The sequence below is a fragment of the Cavia porcellus genome, unplaced genomic scaffold (genome assembly GCF_034190915.1).
Source record: "Cavia porcellus strain 051 isolate PalLab524CR breed Dunkin Hartley unplaced genomic scaffold, mCavPor4.1 scaffold_17, whole genome shotgun sequence".
NCBI lineage: Eukaryota > Metazoa > Chordata > Mammalia > Rodentia > Caviidae > Cavia > Cavia porcellus.
The window spans coordinates 41,764,489-41,781,910 of record NW_026947500.1 but is presented as its reverse complement, the minus strand read 5'-3'; the positions used below and the strand labels follow the sequence as shown (position 1 = coordinate 41,781,910).

Sequence of the window (17,422 nt, the reverse complement as noted above, 5' to 3'; positions counted from 1 at the left end):
CTGTGTGGGTGTCCTGTTTTATATTACAAAACTGCTCTTGATATAGAATATAAAAAGGGGGGCTCGCGGGAGAAAACCATGATAAATTAACTCTGCTGTCTACTGCAGGGGACATTTACAGATTTCAAAATAGACTTTCAATGTGTGACCGACCCATGGGAAGGCAGGACGAGTGCCAGGGGCCTCAACTGGTCGGGGCCCCTGGAGGGTGCAAGTCTCCTGCTGCCGCCCTATATGATGCACCCTTTGCTTCTGGAGGCCTGGCTCTCCATAGCAGACACACCTGCCTCCTGGCCATGAGGGACCAGCTCTGAGGCCGGGTTGGGGTCACTGGCCTCCCTGTGACCTTTCTGGAGAGCCCTTAAGAATGAGAAGTTCACCTTGGCCAGAGGGGTCCCTACCCCCCATTCTCCCAGATTCTCTCGGGTGCCCGAGTACAGCTGGGCTCAGTCCTGCCTAGCCATCTGCCTTTCCTGGAAGCTGGGGCTCAAGTGTGTCCAGAGAGGGCTGGAGACCACAGCCAGGTGCCCTGGATCCTGGGTTTCAGTGTCCACATGGCATCTTCAATGGTGGTTGCCTGGGTGGGCTGTTAAAAGGACAACTCGAGAAGATGGTGCTCAGGGATGAGGTGGGAAGGCCAAATCTAGGTAATGGACACAGAACTGGCTACATCTGACAAGACAAATTATAGAGGCAGGGAGCACTGGGCTGTGGACTGCAGCTCTCCTCCAGGTGGCTGGAAAGAATGACAGAAGGCTGGACAAGAGGGAGACATAGAAGGAGTCCTCTAGGATCTGAAGAGGGACAGGGAAGAGCACAGCGGGTTCAGATCTGTTCCTCCCATGCCTATGCCCGAGGCAGACATCACTAGTCAAACTCAAGGTAGCTGCCAGACATTACTAATCATATTCAAGGTGCCTATCAGACATCATATATCAAACTCAAGGCGCCCATTAGACTTCACCAGTAGGAATTCCATTGCCCTTCCCAACTAGGCACAGATGAAAGCTCAGCATTAGCATAACTTCTGGCAGCCACCATATTGTTGGAGTGGAGGCATCTTGCAACACTGGTCTAACGTATGATGTTCATCCTTGGGTGTGTTGTGGGGACAGGAACCTGTGAGCCTATGGAAAAATTTCTGCCTGAGCCCGGAGGCAGTACTGAAATGTCCAGTGGATAGCAAAAGGGTGGGAAACTGTGTCACAGCCAAAATGGTTGAGAAGCCCTGTGGTTCTTCGGCCCACAGATAAGGAGGCTGGAGTTTGTCATCCTGAACACTCCAGCCTGAACTCCAGGCACTACAGCTCCCAGAGGGAGGGACCAAATGGAGGGGTGTGGGCACAACCACAAACAAAAGCCTCTTCTGTCTGGTGATGACGAGGTCAGAGCAGTCCAGAGGCAGGAGGTTGCCTCGGGAGGTAGTGAGCTCTCCGTCTCAGGAGGTATGTGAGAAGGTGGAGGATAACTGGATGATCCCAGGGGCTTCTTCCACTGAGGGAGTTGGAGAGAGATAGGGTGGGTGGCCCGTGGGACAGAGTGTGCAGGGGATGTGATGTGTGTGTGAGGAGCTGGAGACAGGAGGTGGAGGTGGGCACTGGGGACACAGTACAGACTTCCCTTGGCTGGAGAGCTGGGAGGAGCTGGTTTCTGGCTAGCTGGCCTCTCTTCTGGGGACCCAGGACGCTGAAGCCAAAGGGGTGTGTGGCAGCTCTGCTGGAGTCCTGGGTGGCAGTACAGTAGCCTGGAGCCAGCCCTGGCTCTGTTCACAGCTGTTGGGCCCATGCTGTGTGTCTTCGGACAGCCCCCTGCCACTCTCTGGACTGCGTTTGGTCCAGCAGACGAGAAAGCATGACTTGGCCAGCAGAGCCACTATGGATCCAGGGTCTGCACACAGCCCCCTCGGCCCGGCCGGAAGTGGGGGCATATGCCTCATCTTCCAGGAGACCAGGCACAGCAGTGGGTCCTGAGCCCTCAAAGATTCGGCCGGCCGACAAGTTTCCTTGGGTTTTGGCAGCTGTGGCCCAAATCCTTGCTTCCTTGGCAGCAGGGCCTTGGCATGGTGTTCATTTAGTTTCCGGGGGGGGCAGAGAGCCTGGTGGGTCAGTGCTGGAGTCCTGTCATGAATCCATGGCCCCTGCGCTGGAGTCCCAGTGAGGCCATGTTCATGTGTCTGTCTTCATTTCGTTTAAAAAAAAAAAAACCAAAACAACAAAACACAGCTCTGCACCCCCGGCCAGGAGCCTGGCCACCTGCTGAGCCTCCTCTCCTCCCCCTGGCTGGGAGGTGAGGTGGGGGAGGAGAGGATGCCGTGGGCACTGGTCAGTGGTGGGCGGGGCATCATCAGACCCCGCCACCTACTGGATGCCCCGGAAGAGGCACATGGCGAAGATCATGACAAAAAGCTGCAAGAAAGCAGAGTGACTTGTCAGCCTAGGTGCCTCAAAGGGAAAGGGGCCATCTGCTTCCGGGTCACACTCTCGTAACCATTTCTGTTTCTGGCTACTCTCTCAGGAAGGGAGACTTTGGTAGCAGTCATGGGTTTGAATCCAGTGGTTCCCTTTACCAGTGGTGACTTGGCTAAGCTCTCCTTTCTCGATCTCAGTGTGTACTAGGAGCTCATCAGGTGCCAGGCCCACTTCCAAGTGCTTTCCCAGAAAGCCTTCGGCAGACCAGGGAGCAATGCACAGGGAGGGGGCATCCCTGGCAAAGGCCACACAGCTACAAGTCGGGGAGCTTGGGTTTGAACCCTCTCGGCAGGTATGCTGGCCCCAGAGCCCATCTCTGGATCCCTGTACCCCACGTTCCAGCTCCCAGGAGGGGCTGAGGTTTATATATCAGTCAATTACCTATGGGGTAACCCTGCAGTGTCAGGAGCAAAGCACAGGATGGGGACGGAGGGTGGCAGAGAGCCTGACTCGAGTGTCCCCTTCTAGTGCTTCTTGGAGCAGGGCAGGGAGAACACTAAGCCACAGCCTGCTGGCCAGATGGGCTGCCCACAGCTCGGAGGGCCAGGGTTGCAGCAAAGGCGCTGACCCTAGCCTGGGGGCGCTGGGAGGGGGATTGGGACGGGGGAGACTGCTGGCACTGCGCGCACACACACAATCTCCCTGTCCCCATGCAGCCTGTCTGCTTCCTCTTCATTGTGGCCCCTCCTGGAGACGGGCAGGGTTGGGGTGAGCAAGGCTCAGGTCCCCTTGTGGAGCAACTGGATAGATCACGGGGTGCATGCGTGGCGAGGTAGTGCCTCTGGCCGAGCGCCACCTCCTGGCAGCTGTTAGATCTGCAGCAGTTCAAGCTTGTTTTCTTTTTCTTTAGCATTTCTGGGGACTGAACCCCAGCCCTCTTAATATTTTCTTATTTTGAGATAGGATTTCTCTGTGTTGTCCAATTTGGACTCGAAGTTGCAATCTGCCTGCCTTGGGCTCCCAGGGTTCTGGGATTACAGGCGCTCACCCCCACACCTGGCTGCGGCTTACCTTTTGAGCCAGCTCACAGGCTCTTGGGTAGAGGGGCCGAGACCACCAATGTGAGGCCCTGAACACCACCTTAGAAGGTGCTGCCTTGAGCCCACCAAAGGTGCTCCTTGCACCTTGGGAGTGGGGAAGGTGAAGGGGAGGGGTGACTGAGGGCCTGCCTGTCCCCACCACTGTAAGACTAAGTGGCCCCCACACTTGGCTGTGCTGTTTGCAGAGTCCCAGGGTGACTCGGGTGGCAGGCGGGTGCAGTGGGACTGACACCCGTGCCCACAGCTGGGACCCCTCTGTCCTGGGTTAAGGAAGTGAGACAGCAGGCAATGCCAGCTGGGGGTACAGATTGTGGGGTCCACTCCAGGCCCCATGTAGGGCTCCCACCTGGGCAGCAGCACTTACCTCGATGGCCAGCACCCCTATGGCCAGCGCTCCTGCCAGGTAGACGTACGTTTCGAAGGCGTTGAGGATCACCGTGTAGCAGCCCTGGGGGAAAGGCCAAGGTGAAGCTGCGGCTGGGAGGGACTGGATGTGGGTGGCAGGAGACCCACAAAAGGCCTTGAGAGTGCCAATCACCAAAGTCCCTCCTGGGGACTCACAAAACCAGAGCAGGCGAGAGGGACCCTGTGTCTCTATGTGCTGGAAGGACAAGGGTTCCTGCAGGGCTGGGACGAACCCATGGCTCACAAGCGCAGCAGTGTCAACGCGTCCCTGAACTTAGAGGTCTGGTTGGGCGACCCTGCCCCCCACCATGATGAATGTGAACAGTGGCCGGACAGCGTGTCTGTCCCCCTCCCCTGACCTGCACCATCAGAGGCCCGGGACACACTGAACTAGTTGGCCCCAGCCCTGCTCGGGTGCCCTGGACAGCCGGGACCACGCCGTGCTCTGCCCTTGCTCAGGCGCATGAGCCCAGCTTGTGGCCAGCGCTTCCCAGGGCTCCCGAGCAGCCCCCAGCCCGCCCCAGCAGGGCCGCACCTGCTTGTTTATGAACAGGCTCTGGCCCAGAAGGCAGTCCTCGCGGTTGAGCACCACACCGTCCCGGGCCTGCGGCTCCCTCCGGCAGCAGGCCTCGGGCACCACCTCACTGTCCAGGGTCAGCAGGCGAAACACTGATGCCAGCTTGAAGTCTTCAGGCCCGTTGACCCCGCAGCAGCCAAACTGGAGGAGAGCAGGGAACAGGTCAGGGGCGAGCAGGGGCAGCTTGAGAGGAGGACTCAGAGGAACAGCTGGCCTGGCTCTTCTGCCCTCCTATGCGGTTGCGGGACAGCCACTCAGCCTCTCTGAATCTGCAGGTCCCAAGTTCATTCTTCTCGTCCTCAGTGACACTGACCGGCTGCAAATGGGTCTCACCCTGCATCGGGACTGTGACTGCCTGGCCACAGCTGTCTGGGGTGCTATGAGGATCTGAGTTCGACTGATCTGGGCTCAGAGGCTTTGCTGGGATTGACTGCTGATGTCTGCCTTGGGCACAGGAATAGGAACTCAGGGGCCACTCACTGTGATCATGACAGAGTTCCAGGTGGCGGAGAAGACATCTGTCTCGTTACTGCCCTGGTAGTGCTTGGTGAGCTCCTTGGTGAAGAACTCACGGGTGAGCTGCAGGGACAGAGAGGAGGTGCTGAGGCTGAAGCGGGGTGCCACCTGGCCCTGCCCTCAACTCCCCATCATTCTCCGGGGTGCAGGTAAGAGCGAAGGTGCCAGGCTTCCTTCCCCTCCCAGGCCTGTGGCCTCCCCTTGAAGCGACAAGGACGCCCTGGACAAAGGCCTTACAATCCTGGGGTCAGGGCATGCTGGGGGTTGAGCTCTGCCCCATGGTTCTTTTTAGAGAGAGGCAGAAGGGGTGGGGGTGCCGCCCATCCAGCAGCTCCCCCAGGCAGAACCAGCAGATGGCTCCCGAGGGCTCCCCCACTCTCCCCTCTGCATCTGTGCCCTGGCAGTGAGAAGCCTCTACTGCCACTGCCCCCCAGAGGACACCAAACAAGGCGTCACTGCACACGGGCTCTGCCCCCTGGTCCTACACTGTGCATACACCAGGGTTAGGCATGGGCCTCACTGATCACCCCCAGACCGTGTGACAACTGTCACCGGGTCATCGCTGCAGAGGGCATGGAAGAGGACACTCCAGAGTGAGGTGGCCTCTGGGAAATGTCCTGGCTGGAAGAGGCTCCCGGAGGTTTCTCTGGGTTGGAGGGCACTGGATGGGGCTGCCAGTTCTGTGGGGCCACTGAGGAGAGATGGCAGCCGTGGATGTCTACCAGTGAGCCCCTTGTGGGTAGCAGGGATGGGGAAGCCGGGCTGGGACGTACGTTTTCCCTGAAGATGAAGGCCAGGATGGCTGCTGAGAGCTCCGCCAGGAAGATGACCAAGATGAACAGGAAAAACTGCAAAGACAGGGGCCAGCCCGTGAGGCCGGGTCGGGCAGCTGCTCAACCATGCACCCTTCCAACTGTCACCTACGGGACTGACCTGCTGTAAACTAGACATTTCTCATGAGAAGACATCCCAGTGATCCCCCTTGGAGTCAGCAAAGTTGGAACAAAAATAAGAAAGAAGCGAACAAATGAAAGCCTTCCATAACATGGTCCCACTTAAAGAGAATCTCCCCCTGATGCAGTGCACAACCTGAACAACCCCACTTGGCAACCCTAGAAAGGAAGTTAGTGAAACCCCTCTGGGCTCCCTTCAGTGACTGACTGTCCAGGCTGTGGGAATTCTGGGCTCTTGAGAATTCCAGGGCCATCTCTCCCTTCCTCTATTCTGCTTCTACTGAAATAAAGGGGCAAGACTGCAGGCCATGTGACCATCAAACCCTGAAAACCCAGGGCCTCGGAGTTTGATATCCAACCATGAGCCCTCTCTGCTGCCCTCACTGAATTCACAGTATTCCCCAGACTTCCCATGCTGGCTCTGTGTCAGACTGTCACATGCCGGATGGTCTCTCCCAGGAGGACCCCAGCCACCTCTACCTTCCAGATCTTATTGTTAGCCACTTGCAATGAGAAGCCTTTCATGACCCCAAATCCTGTTCCCTCTCATGGTACCCAGTGATGTCCCTACCAGGTCCCTGGCACAGGAATTGCAACCCCAGGCACCACACACCCAGTGCCCGGAGACACAGTGGCTCCAATCGCAGGCTAGTAGGTAACAGGTGCAGGGATGGGCAGGTCAACATGGTGTCTGTGGCTTTGCTACATGAGGCTCCTTGCTGGTGCTGCTGTGCGCTGGGGCTACTGGCAGAAGAGGAAGTGATTTTGCATTCATTCCCTGGCATTGGCAGAGGCTGCTGTCACTCTGCCAGGAAGTCACCAGTAACAGACTTGATTCCTGGTGCACTCAGGGCCTCCTTCCCACCCCTTCCCACACACCCAGGAAGTCGTGGACCTCACCGGATGTGCCCGGCTGGATGGAGGCAGGTGTGCTGGCTTCATGCCCAGAAGCCTCAGGTCCCTCTTCCTTAGTCTTGTGTGACCTGGACAATTTTATTCAAACCCCTTCCAGCCTCAGTTTCTTTGACATACAATGGAGCTGTGTGCACTCATTTCTTGGAGGTCACAGTGTCAAAAAGAGGAGGTGCAACTTGTTGGGTTGTGACAAGCTAGGGACTCATGACAGTGCAGACAACCTGGTTCACCCCATGCACTGTCATGGCCACCTCCCAGTGACCTTGGGACCACTGATGATGCCTTCAGAGTCTCTGCCTCTGCTGTGTCTCTTCCAGTCAGAAGCTGTCACTGTATTCCCGCCCTGGGGTGCCCTTGGTCCCATTTCAACAGGGTCTGCTGTGTAGAGGTCCCACATTGCTCAGCCATGGAAGAGCCGTGCATGTCTTTAGGAATCGTCATCCGGGTCACAACCTGGACGAGGGGACACAAAACAACTCCTAGACTTGACAAACAGGATGTTTGTTAAATGTCCGAATCCACAGAGAAGCCCCGGCTCGGTCTGATCCTAGGCACACGGCTGGATCGTCCCAGATCTGACTTCAGCCAGAGTTTCCGCACTTTGGGACGGCGAGGGTAATCTCAGGTTGGGGTGGGAGGAAAAGACGACGGAGGAAGCGTGTTTGCTGTCACTCCTTGGTGTTTGCCAATCCCGGCGGAGTAGGGCACAGCATCTCCTAGGCCTGGGGCGCCTGCCCCCGAGGGCACCCACGGGACACCCACACTCCATTCTCCCACCCCCAAGGGCCTCACTCCGTGAGTCTGGCCGGCTGTTGGGTTGGATGGCCTGGAAGGTTGTGCCCTTTTCTTCTCCGGGCCCCTCCTTCCGGTGACCGTGACACAGCCCCTGGCAGGGGGCCTGGCACTTCCATTTAGCTGGTGATGGATGGTCATCCGGTTCCATCTCTCTGGCCTGTATCTATGAGGAGCCGCTCCCGCTCTCTGCCCCCTCCTGGCAGCTGGCAGGTCCTCGGGCTGGCGAAGAGTAGTCCCGGAAATGGTCTTCGTCCACAGCGATGTGCTTGAGCTGGCTGGGGTTACATCCTCACCGCTCGGCCAGAGACGAGATATTGGAGAGACGAGATGATGGAGGCTGCACGGCTCTCTGACCCATGCTCATCACTGGGGCGCATGCGCGACCCAGGGCGCCTGCGCACAACCTCAAGACCATGCGACACACTCATCACCAGGGCGCATGCGCCTCCAATAAGAAACTGTGGGTGAAGGATCAAAGGGGAGAGGGAGGTCTTTAGGACAGCTGGTGTGGGCCTGATCTGGTGCACTCGCCCCTCCCAGTACCCTGGCAAACAGCTCCCCGTCGGCACCGTCCCATTTTATGGATGGGGCTTGGGGCTGAGAGGAGCAGCGTGTCTTCCAGCCGACAGTGGGTGACGGTCAGCTCAGGCCTGAACACAGCTTCTCAGCACTGCATCATCCTGGAAGCCATTGAGCACCTGGGCTCTAGATGTCCAAACAGCCTGCTTGGTCCGTTCTGGGTCAAGGCCGGCTCTCTGGTTTTCCACTTTTCCGATGTGCATGCGAGCTGGCGCACAGGTAAGCAGGGCGTGTTTCCCCACTGGATCGTGGACACAGAACTCACGGCAGCTGGGACGGAGGTGGTGTGGCTATCACTTCACACGGGGAACCTGACGTTCCGAGAGGTTGAGGAACCCGACCCAGGGCTCACAGCGTAGACTCCAAAGCCCTGGCTTTTAGCCACACCTCAGATCCAGCCGCCTTCTCATCCTTTCGGTCCAGACCCATTGGTCCAGCACGCCCTTGGGGGCAGGCAGTGGGCGAGCGAGGTACTGGCAATCTGGGGGCTCCCCAGCTTCAGGGCTCCCCGGCCGTATACCACGCCTTTGCCCACGGACTCATTCGTGGGATTCCGCACGTTGATGCAGGACACTGCTTAGCGGGAAGTGGCTGTCTCGACTCCTGTGAGCGTTCCTGGGCTTTTTGTAGCCCATCTGTGAGCCGCGGCTGCTTTGAGTTCTCTTTCCTAATAAATATTTACTAAATTTACATACTTCGTGTACAATTCAGCTCATCTATTTTTTAAATACATGCTTCTTTTTCTTGCTGTTTTCTTTTCCAACTTGGCATGCCTTTGTTGAAAAAATATTTTTTTAAAAATTAAGATCTTTAAATGAATCGACTAAAAACACTGCTTGAAATACTCAGAAAAGGGGCTGGCGTATGATTTCCATACCAAGCACCCCTGGTCCTGGGGCGTGTGAGGTTCAGGAAACTGTGCTTGCAGAAAAATGGGGGACCATGTGACATGATCCTCAGCTGACTGTCCCTAGGTCCAGGTGCCTTGGTCTTCCGCCAACTGTCCCTCCTCCTGGGGGCTCTCAGTCTCTGGAGCAGACAGCAGGGGCATTCAGCAAGCCCATTTCTGGACCTTCTGAGCCACCATGCAGAGCATCCAAAGCCTCTCGCCCTCTCTCCCCCTTCCGGAGTAAAATAGCCTTCAGGCTCCAGGAGGACCCCAGAAGGTCCTGGAGTGACACTCCCCTCCTCTCCCAGCTCCAGGCTGAGAAAGATAAGTGGTTCCTCAAGGTTTTTAGGTCATGAACCTTCCTAAAATCCTAAGAGCTTTGGCATCCACTCTCCCAAAACCCTTCTCCAGTCAACAGCCACACACCCAACACATGTGATGCACAAAATACATGCACATGAAACCCGTATATGAATGTGCTGAATGCATGCACAGTACATGTGTGTGCACATGTGTACCACGAAATGTATGTTTATGTGTAATATGCTGCAAACATGAAGGCGTGCAATGCCACCCAGCATGCTTGTAACTACACACATGTAGGTATACTCCATATGTTCATGAGCATATGTGCACACAGAGGCACAGACACACACACGCACACGCAGGCCCTGTCAGAATAGCTGCACATATTAACTTTGGACTCTCTGAGTGCATTTGAGGCTGGGGCCCTACACAGGCCCCAGTCTGGGACCAGCACTAGGACTTTATCAGCTGGGAGGACGAGCAGGGAAGAGATGAAAGAGGTAAGGGCGGCTCAGGAGAGGGACAGGGAGAGAGACAGAGACAAAGAGGACATGGGCCAGAGAAAGGACCTGCCCAGTAGCCAGGCCTGCACTCTGTCCCAGGGGTGACTGTGCAGATGCTGTCCTGCCCCGGGCCTTGGTCTCCTCTCCAGCACCATGCAGACAACGTCCCTGCCAGCTGGCCGGCTTGCAGGGTGCACTTAGTGGCAGAGCTGAGAGGCAGAGGTGGCCCAGCCAAGAGCACCGAGCTGGCTTCCTGTCTTGGCTTTGGAGATGGCCCATTAACAATGAATGAGCCCTTGGAGCCGAGGTGGGGGCGGGCAGGGGAGGCCTGCTGCGTCCTGGGACCCATATCCCAGATCCTTTTTCAAGCCCCAGCCAAGACGTCCCTGAGCTTGGGCCGACACGGAGGGAAGCTGCCGCCAGGGGGCGCTAGCGCATCTCCCTTAGTTCCCTTCCAGGGGAAAGTTCCCGGGCTCCCCTGTCATTTCACTGCGGATTCTGCTTCTTCTTTGGAATGCCGAACACCGCACAGGGTCACTAGTGAGGTGCTGGTCACCGCGGGACAGGTCAGAGCCTCAGGTGACGAGCCAGATCTCCTTAGCTTTAGCTCTACTGGGCCACCTCCAGGGAGCAATGTGGGGTGTAACTCAGATCCCCAGCCTCAAGCTCCACTGCCCCCCAGAGCCGGGCCTCTGAGGAGGGGACAGTCTCCCAGGGGCCCGATGCATCTTCGGCGCCCTCCTAGCGGGAGTCCAAGGACTGCTTATTTAATGACCGAGCGCCTCGATCTCCGCATGGTCTCAGGGTAAAGATTCTCCCACGCCCCAGCTGTGTCCCCATGGAATTCTGTGTCTGAGGGCTGACAGATACTGCGGGTCGATGTCAGTCAGTGTTCTCAGACAATCACACCCTGGAGACGCCTGGCTGTGCAGGCCTGGAGGCCCCGGCCCCCATCTTGGAGCAGCCCCCCAACCAGAAACCCTGTGCAGGGCAGTCCTGGAGAGCCAGACCACAGGCAAGTGGCAAGGGCTGGGGAGCACCTCATTCCTGGTGGCTGGGCCAGGAGGCTTAGACCTTCGTGAGTCCCCAAGCCAGACATACCCAGGTCTCGGCTCTATGCCTGTGACACCTCCCCGGGGACCCAGGGCAGGTCGTGGGCCATCGCAGGGCCTGTGGATCGCTGACTGCAAAGCTCAACTTAATTTTATTTTTATTTCTGGCAGTGTTGGGAAAGGAACTCAGGGCCTTGTACATACTGGACAAAGGCTCTGCCACTGAGCTGAACCCCACTCCCAGGAGGCCTTGGTCTTGAAGATCTCTTCCGGGGTCGATAGCCAGAAGTGTGGGAAGGACTCTCGGGGTTCTGAGTGGAAGCCAGGCCTCTGCCTCCCAGTTCAGGGCACCCATGGTTGGGGTGGGGTTGGGCTACTCACAAACAACAGCAGACACTTGTTCTCCCGGACAGCCCCGCAGCAGCCCAGGAAGCCGAGCAGGAAAAGCAGGCCTCCCATGGCCAGGAGGATGTAGACGCCCGTGACGAGCAGGGGGTTGGCAGCTATGATCTCCCGGAAGCCGGTGGGGTCCACCATGACCCAGATGCCGACGCCCAGCAGGCAGGTCCCTCCCAGCTGCTTGCCGCACAGAGGAGGAGGAGAAAGGTGGACGTAGACATGAGACTTTCCTCCCGCAGCATCCCTGCCCTGCCCTGCTGGCCGGGGAAGTTCCTGGGCCCGCACTGCCTTGGCCTGTGGAGTTTGCCTGGCTACCCCGCCCTGAAGCTTCTGACCCACGCCTGGAAGCCTCCACTTGCTCCTTTTATGTTCTCCTTAAGTGACAGAGCCACAGGGCCCTGGGGTCACCTCATTCACCCCTGCATTGCACACTGAGGCCTGAAGGGTGGCAACTTGCCGAAGGTCACACAGCAGACTGGGGCAGAGTGGAAGCTACACACGAGGGCCTCCCCACTCCCCGACACTCCACACTCAAGGGAGGTCCACAGAAATAGGCTGAGACCCATCCCTGCTAAGGCCTAGGTGACAAAGTCACTGTCATTGTCCTCAGCAGGAAGCTGGGCTCCCACTGTCAAATCTGCCTCACTGGTGTCTATGTTGGCAGGGCCAGTATTTCTCCACGTTTTATGTACCTTGGGAGGAGGCAGCTAGTCCTGAGAAAGGGCTGTGCCACTTACGAGCTGTGTGGCCTCAGGTGAGTGCCTTAACCTCTCTGAGCCTTAGCTTCCTTTCAGTTAAATGGAGACTGGAATTTCATCTCCCGAGGAAGAAAGGATAAAGGGTGTGAGTGTGTTCAGTGAATAGCATTAAGTGTCGGGGACCAGGCTGGGTGGGACTCCCTGCCATGTTCCAAGGACCCTACCTTCTCTTTGTGGTCCCCACAGGGCCCCTGTCCCACCCCACCTTCACCAGAGGCCACACCCCAGGGTCTGCACGGCCATCCCCACTCTGACGAGGGCTCCTGCCCAAGAGATGGGATTCTTGGGCTGATCGCCGAGCCCTGGTACACTTACGAATATGAAGAAGTTGAAGACGAACATCAGGTACTTCATGCAGCTCAGACAGTCGCCCTCCATGGTGCTCCACCTACAAAAGGCGAGGCCACCTCAGTCCTGGGGGGGGGGGAGGGTAAGGGGGGACACAGAGGGGGACAACAATCCCTTTCCAAGGGATGGCGGTGTGCCAGGATTGAGCTCTTGCTGTGCTGTGTTATGCTGAGTAAATTACTCTGCCTCTCTGAGTCTTACCATCTTCAACTTCAAAATGGAGAAAAAAAGCAAAACTTTCTTGCAGCCAGGAGGTGCCAGGAGGAGCCTGGCACCGGGCCACTCACATGAGTGTGGTCTGAGCCTTCTGTGCGGGGAGTGGGAAACTGAGGCTCAGCCAGGTCCCCAAGCCCCCAGCCTATGCTCACGCCAGCCTCGGGTCTGTCCAGGGCCATTCCTGGGGTCTGGCGGCGGGGGGGAAGGCGGCGCTGTAGGATCCAGGAGGTGCAGGCAGGCACCTCAGCCCTGACCTCCTCTATGTGCGACCCCCAGCACCCCTGACATCTGAAGCCACGGAGTGCAGCCGACCACTTGAGACCAACAGGCTCAGTTGAGTTCAGTATCTGGTGCCTACACAAGTTCTTAGCAGTCCTGGGTGGGATTCAAAGTGGGGACTGGGGAGCCAAGAAGCAGACGAGGACCCTGAGGCCCAGGAGGGAAAGGATGGGGCCGGGCCAGGGCGACCACGGCAGCAGAACAGAGCTCCTTCCCGGGCGCTGCTGTGGGCTTGTGCAAAGGACTCTGGGAGTTTGTGCAGGTGTGCGCAGACGGTCTGGGGGCTTCCGTAGCTCCCACTCCCTCCCCTGGGACCTCGCTGGGCTCCACTTTCTTCATCCACAAGAGAAGCCTACGTCTCACTCAAAGGGTTCTTTGTGAGGCTTATTATTATGCATACCGATAGTAAAACGCCTATGAAAATATCACAGACCAGCCCAAAAGGCATGGGATTATTACCTGTCAATTTCAAATAACATGAAGATTAGACAATAATCCTAGCCAGTGTTTGGGGAGCCAGATACTGAGACAGGCACTTTGCACATATCATCTCACTGAATTTTCTTTTTCTCTCTCTCTCTCTTTCTCTCTCTCTCTCTCTCTCTCTCTCTCTCTCTCTCTCTCTCTCTGCCCCTCTCGCTCTCTCTCTCTCTCTCAATTAGGTCCCGCTACACAGTTCGGGCTGACCTCCAACTCAAAGCGATCTTCCTGCCTCGGCCTCCGTTGTGCTGGCATCACAGATGTGCATCACCACGCCTGGCTCTCACTTATTTCTTGCAACAATCCGTGCGGTATAGACCGGATGACCTCAAATCCCTACATCAGCCCAGAAAGGTGTGGCACGGGAGATGGTGCCAGAGCCTGGACTCCTCCTCCTCCCCCTGCCACGTGGTGCCAAGGCCAAGCTAGGCAGGGGTGAACTGGCAGGTCATCGTGCAATTAATTTAGGAGAGGGGACACTCTGAGCCCACCTGGAACAAGCCCTTCTTATTTTGTTGGAAGGCTTAAATGAGAGCCAGGCATGGAGATGGACATCTTAATTCCAGCGCAACGGAGTCCAAGGCAGGACGATCACTGTGAGTTGAAGGTCAGCCTGAACTGTGTAGCGGGACCCTCAAAATAAAGAAAGAATGAAATCACTGAGATGATATGTGTAACGCGCCTGTCGCAGTACCTGGCTCCCCTCCCCAAACACTGGCTAGGATTATTGTTTAATCTTCATGTTATTTGAAATTGACAGATAATAATCTCCTGTCTTTATGAGCTAGTCTGTGATATTTTCATAGGCGTTTTACTATCGGTATTCATAATAATACGGCAAAGAACCCCTTGAGTAAGACGTAGGCTTCTCTTGTGGATGAAGAAAGTGGAGCCCAGCGAGGTCCGGGGGCGGGTAAGGGAGCTACAGAAGCCCCCAGACCGTCTGCCTGCAAAAACTCCCAGAGTCCTTTGCACAAGCCCACAGCAGATGCCATGACCATCTTCGGGCAGCGCCTGGGAAGGAGCTCTGCTCTGCTCGTGTGGTCGCCTGCCACCTGTCCTGCTCTGCCCTGTCCAGGGGATGGCTGGGTCCACACATGGTGTCCTGTAAGTCCCTTCTTTTCAGATTTTCCCTCCAGAACTGAGGACTGAACCCAGGGCCCTATACTGAGTATCATCCTCAGGCCTTTGTTATTTATACAGGGTCTCACTAAGTTGCCCAGGCTGGGCTGAAACTTGCCATCTCCTGCCTCAGCCTCCCAAAGTGAGGGATCATAGGTATATACCATCATGCCCAGTTCTACACATTTCTGAGTCCTGCAAGCCACGAGCTGCACAGGACAGAGGGCGAGTGCACGAAGACCTGTCCCCTCCCTGGTCCCAAGCCCCTTTCAGCCAGCAGGCAGAGGGCAGGGCTGGCATCGAGGAGATTTCAGGGACAGCTGGTCGGCCAGCAGCCCTTCCAGCCCGTCCATGCAGGGCTGGAGGCTATAACGCATCTTGGCCATCAACCCCCTAAGTGTGGACTTCACTGTGTCCCCCTGGTCCCCAGCCCAGCTGTCCTGCAGGGCGGCCCTGGGGGCTGATTCTGGGGCCCTCTGTGGCCGCAGCGCCTCCCCTCCCAGCTGACCTGCTTCCTATCAGGGCTGGGCACAGCCATGCAGTCAGACGCCTGGGCTGCTCTCAGCCTCTCAGCCTCCTGGGGCCTCGCCGGGTGCTCAGGACCAACCACAGCGCAGCAAGCTACGAACACTGCCAAGGACACTGAGCCACGGGCACCCCACTCCACGGGGCACAGTGCAGGAGCCCCTCGCAGTGGCCACACCTACTTCTGTCCACCTAGGCTGTGGGGTGGGAACCAGGACCGCGCCTGCACCTGAGGCTCCTAGCTGGCTCCGCCTCCTCACCCCAGAGAGGGCGGCTCCTGGGCAGGGAAAGGAACAGGCAGGAGCAGGGCTTTACCACAATCCCCGGGGCAGAGGCGCCGTGCCATCTATGGGCAGCCTGCACCTATGGCACAGCGGTCCAGGGATCAACCGGGATCTACCCAGCCTCCTCCTGGTCCCGGGTGTAACTGCCCCGGGAAGGGGTGCTCAGTACTCTTTGGGGCACAGGAACACAGAACGAGGGGTCTGGAGCTCCAAGTGCCTGCTCTATAAGACACTGCTGTGTGACCCCAGGCAAACCACTTCCTTTCTGATCTGAGAGACTTCATCTGTAAAATGACAGACAGGAAGTCTGTGACCCTCCATTTCTTCTGTCGCTGCCCCCCCCCACCTGGGCAGGGCTTCCCTCCAGGGCAGGACCCAGCCTCGACAGCTGCCCATGAAGGGCCAGGGTGACGATGGCAGCTCCTACATGGCTGCCTGTGGGTGAGATGTGCCACATTCGTGGCCAATAGCATCTATGGCTGGGCCACAGATAGGTGCGATCAAGGCAGGGTGCGAGTGCAGAGGGCCCGGGCGCCCAGCTGGCAGCTTGGCTTCCCTCTGTGTGAAAGTCCATCAGAGTAATGCCCTCCTCATTGGGCACGGACAACACTGAGTCCAGGGCTTGGCACGTGGTAGCTCATTCTCATGGCAGCTAACAAGGCCTGGCACCCCTCCAGGTCTTACCGTGTGCCAGGGAACATGCATGAGCTCACTCAGTCCTTGGGAAGCCTGGGAAACAGCTAACACTAGCCCATTTTCCAGGGCAGGAGAAGCACTATGCATCACACTGAGGCTCAGAGAGGTGGAATCACCCATCCAGGATCCCACAGCACAGGAAGTGCTACAGCCACAACTCTTAATCATTTATACCAATGCCAAGTGCCTTGACCACTCAGCTCTCCTCCATCGAAGTGCAGACCTTTATGCACTCACCACCCCAGCCTCCTGGGCCATCATCTACTGCCAGGAGGATGTAACAGGTACCGGAGATCGAACTCGCGACCTTGTGCTTACCAGGCAAGTGCTTGAGTCACTGAGGACCGAAACCGAAGACCCAAGCTGCCTACTCCACCGCCAGGAGGAGCTTTGAACCTGGGGACACACCTCCACCGCTCATTGGCTAGACTGGCAAGACAGACATGTGGATCCTCCAATCTCAGCCTGAATTTGGTTTTAGCCCCTTTCCCTCTGACCTTCAAGATGTTGTTGCCCCCATGGGGTTCCTAATTCACCTCTAAAGAGAGGGGAACACGGACACATCTCTGAAGGGTGGACTGTGAGGTCCAAAGGCTTTGTTGATCCTCAAAAAAGTGATGCAAAAAGCACTTAGGAAGACCAGGCCTACCGAGGAGGTCTCCACCATCCTACCACTATGTTCAGTGGTTCTCAAACTGGGTTCCCTGAGATCACAAGCTGAAGTCATTTTCAGTATTTTATTGAGCAGCTGGGAAATCAACCTCTCATCCCAGGCCAGCTCCTCAAAGGACAAGTGTCTGCGGTTTTGGAGGAACTAAGCCACAGGTGGGGACCTTGTTTCTTAAGTAGTTTGGAAGTTCTGGCCACCAGGTCTGTGCTACTTTGCAGGACAGAAACCAAGGACAACGTTCCCTTATTCTGGCAGCATATATCAGGCTTTAGAAAATGGTGCTTCGTACAGCGTGGGCTGGGTTTGTCCAGTGTCACGCTCCCCGTGTCTAGGGCAGTCCTGGACACAATGAGTCCTCAATGAATACACCTCGGTAAATGAGTGAATGAATGAACACACAGTGGAACAGAACAGCAGAAGCAGAAATCAGAGAGACAGGCAAGCTCAAGTCAGAAAGAACGAAGACCTGAGAAGGCCGACAGAGAAACAGGGCCAGGACAGGCGGACAGCCTGGCAGACAGAACGGGGTGGGGTGGGGAGAGAGAAGGGCATGCTGAAGTCACCTGGGCAGCCACTCGGGCGTCAGCAGGACGGGGTTTCCTGATCAGAAGGGCTTGTGTCTGGGTCCTGCAAGAGAAAAGGCCTGA

At 57.0% G+C, this 17,422-nt stretch overlaps 1 protein-coding gene across 5 annotated transcripts in view; it reads right to left on the bottom strand.

The window, feature by feature from the left end:
- Position 1: 1 nt before the first annotated feature.
- The window catches only part of Tspan18 (tetraspanin 18), a 125,860-nt gene continuing 108,439 nt past the window's right edge, over positions 2–17,422 (bottom strand). For 3 of the 5 annotated variants that reach the window (XM_063227807.1, XM_063227809.1, XM_063227808.1), the window contains 8 exons: positions 17,339–17,402; positions 12,471–12,543; positions 11,380–11,577; positions 5,780–5,854; positions 4,971–5,069; positions 4,449–4,631; positions 3,873–3,956; positions 2–2,405 (listed from right to left, as the gene is read on the bottom strand). In XM_063227807.1, coding sequence (XP_063083877.1) covers positions 2,358–2,405; positions 3,873–3,956; positions 4,449–4,631; positions 4,971–5,069; positions 5,780–5,854; positions 11,380–11,577; positions 12,471–12,533 — 750 coding nt within the window. In that variant the 5' untranslated portion in view covers positions 12,534–12,543; positions 17,339–17,402 and the 3' untranslated portion in view covers positions 2–2,357. Of the gene's footprint in view, positions 2,406–3,872; positions 3,957–4,448; positions 4,632–4,970; positions 5,070–5,779; positions 5,855–11,379; positions 11,578–12,470; positions 12,544–17,333; positions 17,403–17,422 lie in introns of those variants that run through there. The other 2 variants (XM_003465129.5, XM_063227806.1) reach the window with 2 other exon arrangements.